General features: G+C 47.0%; 1 protein-coding gene across 5 annotated transcripts in view; it reads left to right on the top strand.

Annotated features, from left to right (window-relative positions):
• Positions 1 to 2,321: 2,321 nt before the first annotated feature.
• Positions 2,322 to 13,658, top strand: part of LOC135324456 (transducin-like enhancer protein 1) — a 77,035-nt gene continuing 65,698 nt past the window's right edge. For 4 of the 5 annotated variants that reach the window (XM_064500897.1, XM_064500894.1, XM_064500895.1 and 1 more), the window contains exons 1-4: positions 2,659 to 3,546; positions 4,025 to 4,125; positions 5,778 to 5,841; positions 5,933 to 5,977. In XM_064500897.1, coding sequence (XP_064356967.1) covers positions 3,523 to 3,546; positions 4,025 to 4,125; positions 5,778 to 5,841; positions 5,933 to 5,977 — 234 coding nt within the window. In that variant the 5' untranslated portion in view covers positions 2,659 to 3,522. Of the gene's footprint in view, positions 3,547 to 4,024; positions 4,126 to 5,777; positions 5,842 to 5,932; positions 5,978 to 13,658 lie in introns of all 5 variants that reach the window. The other variant, XM_064500898.1, reaches the window with a different exon arrangement.

Below are 13,658 nucleotides of genomic sequence, written 5' to 3' on the forward strand. Positions count from 1 at the left end.
TATTGGTTATTATTGGTATTATGTAATGTTGTATGTCAGTTGCTCTCATTTGAAAAAAAATCAGCGCACTTGATTCTATTACTGCTTTTACAGCTCTTCTGTCTTGATTATGATGGAGAAGATTAAAAATGCCCTGAAGTGTCTGATTTCAGAATCTAAGTAGGTTAAAAGCACTTGTTAGAAGAAATCAGGAAAACAGAGCTTTTCTGTTTCTGTTAAAACATGCCTTGGACATTTTAATGATGACAAATAAAGATTACAAGACATTTCAACTTTCATGTAGGTGAGCAATTAAAAAAAAAAAGCTTTTGTTTATGTTCCAAAACATAGTGTTGTTTTAATGTCATATCTGTTAATATCTCATTAACAACTCGTGCCAGCAGGTTATGCACAGTACAGCCAAAGTTAAAAGTGTTACGTTATTACAGACTCCATAGCTACTAGGTACACACAGAGAGTATATAATAATAGCTTGCATTTTTATGGCATCTTTCATCTGAGGATCTAAGTGCTTTATAAGCATTAATTAATTAAGCTTTCTAATGCCATGCACAGAGCAGTGAGTTGACTTGTCCAGGATAACAGGGGAAGAGCTGGGAACAGGATTCGAGATTTTTAGCTCTAATTATGTACCTGGAATACCAGACAAGTTTACATTCCCATCCCAGAATCACAAGCTAATAACACAAGTATTTTGACTGCCATCTTAAAAACTGGTGAAAAAGAGAAGTCTTCATTTATTTATATTTACATATTCACAAATATGTATGCACATATATGTATATACAGAAACACACACATACATATATGTATAACATGCATGCACACACACACGCACATATACAGACATGCATTTATCTGTATTTGGTTTCAAAACTCTGTAGTCCAGGAATGAAGTCCAAACTTCATCGCAGCAGAATGAGGAAGTTTCTTTTTTTTTTTTTTTTCCTTTGGTCATTTTAATGTAAAACTGGAAATAATGTAGTATGGAAATTAGCAATCTGAATGAGTAAAGCTGTATCTTGCTATTGCAACATATCAAATTTCCTATCAAATTCCAAACATAGTCTGCTCTTTCTTTAAAAACACAAGATGAAGCTTAATGCAATTCTAAGTAAGTATACCTAATAAACATTAATAGGGAATGATAAGAAAATGCGTATTATAAAATTACCCTTTGTATGTTTAAAAGAGCTGATACGACATTGTAAGACCTCTCTCTATCTAGGTAGTATACAGCTATATTAATGGCATAAATATGTCTTAAGGCATTAAGTCTGAAGGTACCAGTATCTGATAGTTTATCATTTAATTCTGGTATGAATATGATGGTTGTTAATAGGAGATATGTTTTGAAGTTTATTTCCCGTTGCAAGCTGTGTCACCATTTGTCATCTCAGTAGTCACACGCGGAGCCTGTGGAATTTGTTTGACCCTCGTCTGCTTCAAGTGGGGCCATAAACCATTTATAACAGTGAAGCTCCAGACAGCTCTGCTCTAGTGGACCCCTCTTATAAAAAAAAAAAAAAGAAAAAAGAAAAAGGAAAAAAAGGCGGCTTTCCCCGGAGGACAACCTCGGGCTGAGCACAGGGTCAGGACATCGGGCGCTTCAGCTGGGGTTTCGGAGTGCCGCAGGCCAGAGCGGGGCCTTCACCCCCTCTGCAGCACTGCGCCCGCGCATGGCCCCGGCAGGCGGCGGCCCCAGGAGCGGGGGTACCGCGCAGCCCTGCTCGCATCTGCGGCCTTCCGGCCTCAGGCCGCAGCGCCGGGCCGCTTAGCATCACCGACCCTGGTCTTATGCCCCGGTTTGTGGGAAGCTTAAAGAAAACCACGCAGCGCATAAGCCGCGGCGTTAGCCGGGGACGCGCTAGCCGGGTGGGAAAGCGGGAGAGCGACGAGGCCGCCGCGGCGGCTCCGCTCCGCACCGCTCGGCGCCCGGGGGCCGCGCAGGCCCCGCGCAAGCCGCGCGCAGCCATGCCACCGCGCGCAGACGGGCGGGCCCGCGCCCCGCCCCTCGTCCACCCGCCCGGCGGCGGGCCCCACGTTACTTTGATTGACAGCTCGGCCTCTCCACTCTCCTTCCCACCGACCTTCCCCTCCTCCCCGCCGCTCCGCGCCCTCCCATTGGCCCGCTCGGAGGGGTCCTGCCGCTCCGCCAGAAACGCTTCCCAGCGAAACGCGGGGAGGCGGTGGGACGGAGGGTTTGCCGCCATTGGCTGGCGCGGCCGGGCGCATCACGGCACCACGTTGGTGCCGGCGCAGGCGATTGGGCGGACGACGGCCCCCCTCCCCGCGCGGCGGCGCGGGCGGGGCCGGGCGGCTGGGTAGCTCGAGGAGTGTGAAACCGCGTGTTAATGTAAGCGGCGCGGGCGAGCACAGCCTGTCCCGCGGAGCCCGCCGCGCCGCGCCTCGGCCTGGCGGGGAGGGCGCCTAGACGACGCCTGCCTTCCCGCCCGCTTTGCTCCGGATTGCTCGGCCGGGGACAACTTTATCCCGGGGCGGCCGAGGGAGCGCGGAGGAGGAGGATGCCGCCGCCGCGATGCGTCTTGCTTGGGGGGCTCTGGTGAGACTCGCGCTTCCCCGACGTGCGCCCGGCCGGAGGAGGCTGCAGCAGCGCTGTTGCACGGAGGAGCTTCCCGACTGACCTAGCCCTGATACGGACGTTTTTGCTTTTTATTTTTTCTTTCTTCTTTTTTTCCCGACGGGGCGGGCGGCTCAGCCGATCGGGCCCGCGGGCGTTTCGGGGGGGTTTTGTTTCCCTTTTGTCCCAGGGATCTCGTCGGAACTGGCGGAGCGGAGCGGAGCGCTGCGTGTGTGGCTGCCCTCCTCCGCGTTCCTGCGTTCCGTGCATGTGCTACTGGAGCTGCTCCGACCCGGGCTGGCTGTGCAGAGGCCCCCCCCCCGCCCGCTCCCTCCGCCTCCCTCCTGCCTTCCTCGTTCGCCGCTCGGTGTCTTGCCGATGACCCGGCACCCGGGAGCAGCGCGGCCCCCGCTGGAGACCGCCCCCCGCCCCGCCGGCGCGCCGCGCTCCCGCCGCTGACACCACGTCCCGCTTCCTGCGCCTGGATTTCCCCCCCCGGCACGAGGGAGAAGCGGGGAGAGGAGTCGCCTCCGCCCGGGGTTTCCGGCGTTACTGTCGCGTCGGCAAGTTGCGAGCCTGCGAGGGGATTACTGACTGCGCCGGCGGCGCCCACCCGCCCTACCCCGGCCGGGCGCCGCCCCAGGGCTGGAGCGGCGCGCGGGCAGCGCGGAGCCGCCCGTGACCGTCCCGAGCGGGGCCCGGCCGCCCGCGCCCGGCCCCCCCCGAGGCGCCAGCAACAAAGGAAGCCGCGGCCGCAGGATGTCCCCGCCGCGGGGGCTCTGAGCGGCGCCGCTCCCGCCTCCTGCCCTCCGCGGGGGGGGCCGGCGGCCGGTCCTTCCCCCCCCCCCACCCCCGCCGCTTCCCGGGACCCGAAGTCGGGGCAGGGTGGGGGGCCCGCCGCCAGGATCGAGCTGCGGAGGAGCCCGGCGGCCGCCAGAGCCATGTTCCCCCAGAGCCGGCATCCCGTAAGTATGCGCCCCCCCCCCCCCCCGGGGGGAGGGAGGGGGGGGTCCCCCCGTGCCGGGGCGGCGGGCGCCCTCCCCAGCCCGGGCCGCTCGGGGAGAGCGGCTCCGCCCGCGCGGCCGCCAGGGGGACGCGCCCCCCCCCCCCCCCCCTTTTTTTTGTTTCACGTCTAACTTATTTGCCGGGGAAGCGGCGGCGGGTCGGGGCCGCCCTCAGCCTCGCCGCCGGGCCGCTTGTGTTCCCCCCCGCCGCGGCCGGGCCCCCTCGGCGGGGCGCGGCGGGGAGGAGCCGGCACGCCCCGCTGTCGGGAGATGGCGGCGGCGAGCGCGGGGGGGCCGGGCCGGGCCGGGCCCGGGCGGTGCTGCCGGCCCCTGCGCGCCGCGAACGAGGACGGGGAGGTGGGTGACGGGTGCGCGGCGCGGGGGCGGGCCGCCCGGCTGTTGTCTCACCGCTGCCCCTGTGTCCCCGCGCCTGCCGCAGACGCCGCACCAGGCTGCGGGGCAGCCCTTCAAGTTCACCATCCCGGAGTCGCTGGACCGCATCAAGGAGGAGTTCCAGTTCCTCCAGGCGCAGTACCACAGGTGAGCGCCGCCGCCGGGGGGAGCGGGGTCCCGCTGCCGGTGCCGAGCGGCTGTACTGAGCCGCCGCGGCCAGGCGGTGGCGTGCGGCGGCGCGGCCGTTGGCCGGCCGGTGCGGGCGGCCGCGCCTCGCCGCCGCTGTCGCCGTTGGGCGGCCGGAGCCGCGCGGGGTGGCCGGGCGGGCGGGTGCCCCGGCCCCTGCCGCGGCGGGGTCTGGCCGGGAGCTCGGTAGGAGGCAGTGCGATCTTGTGGTTAGAGCAGAGGCGACCGCGCTGCCCGGGCACCTGTGAAATGGCGGTAACGAGCGGAGCTGAAGTCATTCACAACTTGTGTGTATTTAAAAAAAAAAAAAAAAAACCCTAAAAAATCCGTAACACTCCTTATGCTGAGGGTTTCCCAGAGTATTTTGGGAGAAGACCTGCTCTAATTCTGTGGCACAGGCTGTCCAGGGGACTAATTCTCACGTTTGCTCTTTCTTGTGTGCGGTGTTAATGCAAAAAATAATGAAATGCCAGCATGCAGTGCTTAACCAAGAAGCACTGTAAAAGCACGCAAGTGTTGGAGTGCTACTGCAAAGTTAACGTGAGCCGACTGAAGCCCTGAGGTTTGTTTTAGCTTGCCATGCTGTCCCTCAAGCATTCCTGTTGCAAGTGTTTGTGCCTGTTGCTGAGGTCCCTACCTCAGCATATTTAGGATATGGGTTCTCCTTGGTGCGTATGTAGGGCATTTGGCATTACTGGGGGGAAGGAATCTCTTCTCACAAAATTTGTATTTATGTACTCTGCAAGACTCGGATAGGAGTGAAGTCTCTGCAGGTTTCCATGTTGGAATTCCCTTGGTTCTGATTAGATTCCTTGTTTCCACCTATGATGCTGTAGTCTGAGTCTTATCTATAACTGTTGACTTGTCTAAGCCATTTATTAGCTTAAAAATGCAGTGTAAACTATGAACACTTGATACTGCAACTGTAAGTGAAAAATGCTGGCTTAGATGTTAACTACTCCATAGGATACTTACTAGTGTCATTTAAAAAAAAAATCAGCACTTTGTCTGAAGAACAAAGGGAACGTTGAGTTTTTTCCCCTCAATGACAGCAGTCAGAACTATGAGGCTGTGAGTGAGAAATACAAGTTCCAAATACAACTTCTCATTCAAGAAAACAAAAATAGAAAAGTTCCTAGCAAATGATACTCAAAGCTGTTGATTTTTCAAGTTGTGGACGAGCTAGCGTAAGCTGGAGATTACTTGACAGTGAAAATTATAGATGTGTCCAAGTTGCAATTCTAAATGTGAGTGGCTATAACTTACTAAATGTCAAATACTTTATTTTACTATTGACAAGAACTTTAGGAAAATTCAGATAATACCATAGCTTGAGAGTTCACTGTGCTTCGTAGCAACTTTTTGTCAAAGCACGAAAATTGCCTATGTTGCTTTAAGGAAAGTTTGGTCTTGTTTCATGAATACTATGATATGTCTTTTAAATTTCTTGTTCAGTCTTTGTATTTAAAGGATGAACTAAATCTTTCTCTCTGTTTGCATGTTAGTTTGAGGGGTTTTTTTTAATGAGCTTTTTCTGTCAAAATACAAATAAGGCCGGTAGATGTCAAAACAAATGACATAACACTTACATGAAAGTGTGATCTATTTTGTAGCCTTAAATTGGAATGTGAGAAACTGGCAAGCGAAAAGACAGAAATGCAGAGGCACTATGTGATGGTAAGTATGTTGTTTTCTTTATTGCTGTAAATATTTTCTAATACAATTGTTAGCCAGCATGAGAAAGTAATGTATGTTTCTTGATTTGCAGTATTATGAAATGTCATATGGATTAAACATTGAAATGCACAAACAGGTAAGGCATTTCATTTTCTAAATGACAAAATCTGTAGTCTAGTGTATTTAAATCTAGCTTTATTTATATTTGAATGACAGTATCGTATGTCTGAAAGAATGAACTGATTTGTAGCTGTGATTTGTAAACCTTTGCCTACTGTCAAATGAGGTGTGCTTTAGATTGAGCAACAGTGCTTTCTTGATGTTGGTTCTACTTTATCTGGTTTTATTTTGTCGTTGATAGTCTTTGATATGTAGAACCAGTCTTATGTGCGTGTAGCATATGTTGTGATAGTTGCTCAAATCCTTGTCATTTAAAGGTATGAAAAGATTAGTGACTTGGAAAGCTCTAGTTATGACTATGAGTTTGCAAGTTCCCATAAAATTCACACTTATGGCCACTATAATGGTGAATAAAGAGAGTATTGAACTGGAACAAGACACTAAGGACCTCATAAGAGAAGAAAAGCTAAATGATTGCTCAGCCCAGAGGACCCTCAATTGAGTAGTCATTGTCTGCCAAAGAAAGCATTAATGGCAGGGTGTAAGTATTCTGTAGATATGCTGACATTCACTTTTTCATCAAGGTGCTGGTACAATAAGTCTTTCAGAAATCGATGGCCTCTTTAAAAAAAAAAAAAAAAAAAAATTATCATTAAATGAAGTTGCACAGTTGGACACATTTCAAAGTGCAACAATACAATTCTTTCTTGATGTATATGTGCTATTCCATCTAAAACTCTTGTTTCATTAAATTAAAGAGCATGGCTGACCGGCTAGGGCGCAGCGAAGAAATTGATTAGTTCAGGCTTCAGATCTTCAGTATATTCAAAGACTTTCATTAAGCAAACGAACTGCAGAGTTGAATTTTGCTTTTGTAACTCTGAACTCTTTGATTTTTTTTTTCTTTAATTTTTTTCCCCTTCCCCTAAAAATACCCTATTTGCTAGAGTGATGTTTTAATTTCGTGATAGTTTTATGTCTGGAAAGCTAGATAGATTTCTGGCATTTTGTGGTGTTGTTAGAGATGCACTCGTTTAAATGCAAAATATTGAAAAAAGTAGAAATATTATGACAACTATATTGTTTTGCAGTACTGCACTGAAAAGGTAGACAGAATAACCGGAGTAGTGTTTGACTCGGTTCTGTACTGTAGCTGCTGTAGTTTATTTTGTCTTGTGTTTTAGAAGAACGCAGACTTTCTGTGAGGTAACTTTTTCAGGCTTCGAGATTTTGAGTAGTGTGTGTGTTTGGTTTGTTTTTGTTTTTTTCCTTGCCTCCTCCTAAACACCTTTAAAGCAGACAGCAGCTTGTGAGGAAGCCAACATCTATATGGGAGCCTTTTTTGGTGCAAAGTGGATGTTTTATTATTTTCATAAGCTCTTTGAAGATAATTCTTGGTACATTTATGGAGGTCACATTAACTTTAGGGTAAAATCAATTAAGCCCATGAGATTAAGGAGTGTCAGAACTGAGGTTTCCACTTTGACCTTAACATCTCTGTATTGCAAGGGTTTAATGTTCTGTATGTATGGCAACTATAATTATATACCCAGTATGCAGTGATACTGTAGAGGCTTTTAAGATGCATGCTAGAGCATTATACCTGCCTTAATTCTAGCTGGGGAGAACAGAGAGTGTTAACTCAGTGTATGCTGTTATGAAGTACTTAAGAAATTTAAAGGGATAGATAAACTTCCCTGGATGTGAGTCTTGGGTGCTATGCTTTTACATGTTAAGTTACCCTAGTTTCTGATAAAATACCACCTTCATATGAAAGAATCTTGATTTAGATGCCTGCTATGAGGATGCCAAATGGTTGCGTTACAATTCAGTATATAGGTGGTCTTAGATTAAAAGAAACGAATGAAAAACCACAATGACATTGTTCTGAATTTCCAGTGAAAATGATAAGTTCTGGGGAGGCATTTGGCAGATAGTAATCATAATTCTTATTAAAACTGGTGACGTCTAGCCCCGAGGGTTTAGCCAGGCTCAAATTGATGCTTTTTGCTGGCTGATCACCAGCATGGCCTAAGTGCTCATTATGTTGTAGAGAGGGCCTTTGGAGCTCTCATTACGTTTGACAGGAATTCTCTCTAGGGGGAAACTGGGCATTAGCTAGACTCCTGACAGGCTGAAATTATTCCTGCTTTATGGCTTATAACCAAATGCTAGCAAGGCATCATCAGGGGACACAAAAATTGTCATTTCTGACAACATCTTTGTTACTGAAAAATGCAGTGATGGGGAAACTTTCCACTGAACGAGCTTTAACGTTTTTAAGGCCTGCCTCCTGTGTGGATGTGACACTTGCTCTGTGTGAAGCCCTTCGAGTGGCTGAGCTGCTGTTTTTAAAAACAAAAAATTATACTGCAGCTGTGTTACTTCATGCAGTGTGCTGTGTGGATCATTGTTAAAGTAGATTCACTTGGATAAAATGATGTAATCGTTTGCCTGCTCATGAAAGGCTGATTTCTTGTACTGATGCACTTCCCTTTGCATTTAATTTGGCAATCTATTATAGTTTGGCTGAAATAAAGTTAGTTAGGGCTTGAATGTTGCTATAAACAGACTTAATTGAGGTGAACTTTCCATACATAAACAGCTGCATTACAAAGCTTTCCACTTGAATATGTTGCATTTGAGTCAAGAAATGGCTGTGTTAGGGGCTTCCTTCACAACTTAAATTTACCACTTTGCTGTGTTTAATTGCATAAATCCAGATACTCTTGCTGCATTTCACCCTGCTGGCTGAACAGTGGTCAGGGAATAAATAAGCTTTTTAGCCTATTTATGGCTTGTTTGCATGTCTGTCTTGTTTTTTTAGGAATTTCAAAGGTTAGTTCTAAAGAGGATATTGTGTGTGCGTTGTTTTATTGTTTCCAGGTGTTTACTTTTAAAAAGCTGAATAATTAGTAAGTTTGCCCATCTGAAATGGAAATGAGCACCTGAGGATGTTTAGGATAGGTGCATGTGATTCAGATACCATTTCCATATGCATCAAGAAATCGTAAAGAATAGGGACATCTTGTGTGGTTTCAACTTCTCCTTCTGCATTGTTCTGTCCCAGTCAGATTTTTCCCATTGTGACAGCTGTGGCTAGCAAAGCAGTTGCAGCAACTAACTGCTAGTGCCAAGATGTCGAGTCTGTTGGGTGTTAAAAATCCTTCTGTACTTAAGGGTTGCTGCCCTTGGCTGTTAGGGCAGTGCCTCTTTATTTTCACCAACAATGTCTGTCATCTTCTGTCATAAGTCAAAAGATAAGACTTCCTGTGTGTTTAATGCCCAGATTGTTTAGGTGCAAGATTAGCTTTTGTTCTGTGGCAGGCAGCCAAGGAAAGAAAAAAAAAAAATCATCGTTGCTGAACCAACTGACAGACTATATAAACTACTACAATACTTGTTTCTACTATCCTAAAAGTGACAGGTGGGTCGCCTTCTCTTTGGGTGGATTGTGATCTTTGTGACCTGCCTTGAGGCAAACCTGAGTACCTTGCCTGTTGTAGAAAGTACTAATAATACAAACTCCTAAACAGTATTGTGATAACCAATTGTCCAGGAGTTAAATATCTGTTTAGTTTGGACCATTTTGTAGAATCATTTCTAATGCTCCACAGGCAAGGCCCAAATCTTCTACTGGTATCTCATTAGAACATTGCTCTCCAGGAGAGTGGGTTAAATAGAAAGGAATTAAGAAGCTTAGTTAGCTCTCTACAGCACCTTAATAAAATGGTAGTATTGTTGAAAGGGATTTAAAGATAAATTAATTTTTTTGCCTTTTTTTCTGCTTGCATTTTAATTATTGGAATGAAAAACTTCATGAATTCTAAAGATTTTGATGCTGTGTAATGAGTGTTTCAGGAGGCTTTTAGAGTTGGCTGTTGCCTGTAAGACATACAGAACCTGCCTTTTTTTTAAAAAGGGCAAATGCCAAGATTGATTGGGATGTAATGTTTTCCCTCAAGTTGTATTTACTGTACAAATATTGGATTTCTAAATGAGTACAGTTGGATCGCCAATACTGCTGTTACAGCCACAAATACGGTTGCCAGTTTGAGCAAGGAGGAAAGACCAGAGTAATGAGTTCAACTTTCTCAATTTTTGGACAATGTTTAAATCTGAGACTGACATCATTAGAGAGCTACCTGACAGATCCAGGGCGCTGCATGTCTCCATGCAACTTTTAGATAGTATCTATTATATCAGGTTTTGGATTTGCTTTGTATACAACTTAGTCAAAAAGTACATCACAGTATATTGTATGTATGTTAAATACTGCCTGATCATCTTGCATTGTAGATGTGGTTTGCCAGATTTCAGGTTTATCATAGAACCATGGGGATGGTGGTGGTGCATTCCTACTAGCTATGCTGTCAAACTTCACTTGTGTAGATGGAACTTAATGTTGGCAAAAGTCTGTATGGGTGTACTTCATTTATGGTCTAGCTTGAGCAGGCAGGAAGGTTTGCTGATATCTTTTGGGGTTGGGAGAGACATACGTGAGAAGGAGGACACTTTATGAACGTGGAGTACTTCTCTGGCAACATCTCGGGAAAAACTCGCTGTTCCTCTTTTTGCTAGTTGTAACATCAAATCAAAGCTGACAGGCTGAGCATCTGAATCACCTTTCCCCTGCCCTGCTCCAGCCCTTAAGTAGGTGTAGTAAAGGGATAAAATTGCATTATACCTCCTGTGGAAAACAGAAGATAGGATCTTGTAGGATTGTTGGTAGGTTGCCATTGACGTGCAGTGAAAGCCTTTGAAAAAATTTGGGGTTAACTGGTGCTCACTGAAAGACTATACGGTATGTAACTGTTATTTTAAAAGTAGTAACAGCTTTGAGTAGAGCTAATGATGTCATCTTTCTACTGAATATAAGATTTGGGAATATCTAATGACAATTATGTCAATAAATGCTACTGTTTGTATCTTTTGTGTCATACTACTTAGTCTTTGGATGTAGCTGTTTGAACCATAGTAGTTGCTCACATACTTCCTTTCAGAAAGGAAAAAACAGCTAATAGGGAGAATTTCTTATCTTTCAGGATGTGCGTGTTGAAACAGCTAGTTTAACAAATATGTCCTTAAGAATATTCCTTGGCTGTGACTTCTAAAGTACCTAAACGCAAGTGCTCCCATGTTTGGTCTGAACTGGAAAATGGTAGTTTAGTATCAATTTTCCATCTTTAATATTTTGTGGAGGTCTGTCTGGAACATGTTGCCCACAGATGTGATACAGTGTTTGACCTGCCCTCATTGTAAAGAACTTTTTCCTTAACTAATTAGGATTTCTGTTGCTGCACTGATGACTGTTGCCTTTCCTCTTTCTGTTGTGCACCTCGAAGAGGAATGTTGCTCAGTCTTGTCTTCAACAGCCAAACAGTTGATTACAGACAACAATTAGATCCTCTTCCGCCACCTTCTTCCCTCTTGTCTTTCTCTTCTTGAGACTGAACAAATCTAACTTTTTTCCTGGTGCGTCATGTACTCTAGCTCCCTGTTCATCTTAGTGGCACTACTTAGTCACTCACTCCGGTTTGTCAACACCTTCCTTTTACTGGGAAGCCCAAAATTGGGTGCAGAACCTGTGGGATCATGAGTGTTAAAGCAGGGGATCATAAATGTTAAAGGGGAGAAAAACTGCTGCTCTGAACAAGCTGGCTACACTCTTACTGTTACATCCTAGGGTGAAGTTAGCATCATCACAATGTTGTGATGCTGCTGCATGTTCCACTTGTCCTCCAGGATCCCCTGCACCCTCTTCTGCAAAACTGCTTTTTAGCATGTTATTCTGCTGGCCCCTCTGGCTGTGCTGTTGCAAGGAGTGGGTCTCCCGGGGCAGAACCAGCAAGCCATTGCGTTGTCTCTGTCAAGGACTCCATTGGCAAAGAGTTTCACAGATCAAATATGCTGTGTGTGTGTGTGTGTGTGTGTGTGTGTGTGTGTTCTTGTTTAAGAGCCTGGTTTTGTTTCCTTTGAACTTGGTTTTCATTATCTTTTGTCCCTAGTCCTCAGAGGAGAAAACTAAACACCTGACATTAGCTGCTTTCTCCATGCAAAGTTTTCTAGACCTCTGTCATATCCCATCTATGTTGACTGTTTTTCAGGTTGGGCAGTCCCAGCCTATACTGCTCCTAAAGTACAAGTTGTTCCATAGCTTTACTCTGTCTGTACATCTCCCTAAACCTCTTTCACTTGTAACATGCCCTTTTCGAAACAAGGGACCTAGAACTACATGCAGTTCCCAGGGATTGGGTGAACCAGATGTTTATATAATGGCATAATACTGTTTTCTGGATTTTTTTCTTCTTTACTCTGTTAGTAAGCAATATCTGTTCTCTTTTTTTCTTTCTGTTCTGTTTTTTTTCCTTCTGTCCGTCCCTCTAGTCCGTCCACCTAGTCTGTCCTGTCTGTCCACCTGTTCCTTTCTTCCTTCTGGACTTTCTATTCTGTCTGTTCCGTCCATTCCTTTCTTCTTTTTGACTGGTCTGTTCTGTCCAGCCGTTCTGTTCTGGCTGTTCCTTCCTCCTTTCTAGCCTTTCTGTCCCATCCATTCTGTTCTGTTGTTCTGGCCCGTCTGGTCCCTTTGTTCCTTTCTTCTTTCTGGCCGTTCTGGCCTGTCTGTTCCTTCTGGCCTTTCTAGCCCATCTGGTCTGGCCGTTCCTTTCTTCTTTCTGGCCTTTCCATTCCATCCGGTCCGTTCTGTCGTTCTGTTCCATCCGGTCCTTTCTTCCTTCTGGCTGTTCCTTTCTTTCTGGCCTTTCTATTCCGTCTGGTCCCTTCCATCATTCTAGCCCAGCTGTTCCGTTCTTTGTTCCGGCCTTTCTGTTACGGCTGTTCCCTTCCGGACGCTGCTTTCTTTGTTCCAGCCGTTCTCTTCTGGCTGTTCTGTTCTTCGTTCTCTTCCTTTCTTTGTTCTGGCCCGTCCATTCCTTCTGTTCTGGCCTGGCCATTCGTTCCTTCTTTCTAGCCTTTCTATTCCTTCTGTACTGTCCATTCCTTCTTCTTAGCCTGGCTGTGCTGTCCGTTCTGGCTGGCCTTTCCATTCCGGCCGTTCCCTCTTTTTAGCCTGCCCAGCCAGTCTGCTCCGGCCATTCCTTCTGTTCCGGACCGGCCAGTCTGTTCTGTCTGTTCCCTCTTTTTAGCCCCACCGGTCCCACCATTCCCTCTGTTCCCTCTTTCTAGCCTGGCCAGTCTGTTCCAGCTAGTCCGTTTCCTCTGTTCCTTCTTTCTAGTCTAACTGTTCTGGCCCGTTCTGGCTGGCTGTTCTGTCTGGCCTTTCTGTTCCTTCCATTCCTTCTTTCTAGCCTGGCCATTCCTTCCTTCCATCTAGCCTTTCTATTCCTTCTGTTCCTTCTGACCCTTCCCTTCCGTCCTTTCCTTCCGTCTGGCCCTTCTGTCCCTTCCGTCCTTTCCTTCCGTCTGGCCCTTCTGTCCCTTCCGTCTGGCCCGTCTGGCCTTTCAGTTCCCTCTGTTCCATTCCTTCTTTTGGTTCTGTTCCATCTGTGCCTTTTTTCCAGCCTTTCTGTTCCACCTGTCCGTTCCTTCTTTCTAGCCCCTCTGTTCCTTCTGGCCTTTTGGTGCCATGCCCACTGTGCCTTTTGGTTCCATCTGTCCATTCCTTCTGTTGGTTCCATCTGTCCATTCCTTCTGTCGGTTCCGTGCCTTTTTTCTGGCCTTTCGGTGCTGTGTCGTCT

This window comes from Dromaius novaehollandiae, chromosome W (assembly GCF_036370855.1).
Source record: "Dromaius novaehollandiae isolate bDroNov1 chromosome W, bDroNov1.hap1, whole genome shotgun sequence".
NCBI lineage: Eukaryota > Metazoa > Chordata > Aves > Casuariiformes > Dromaiidae > Dromaius > Dromaius novaehollandiae.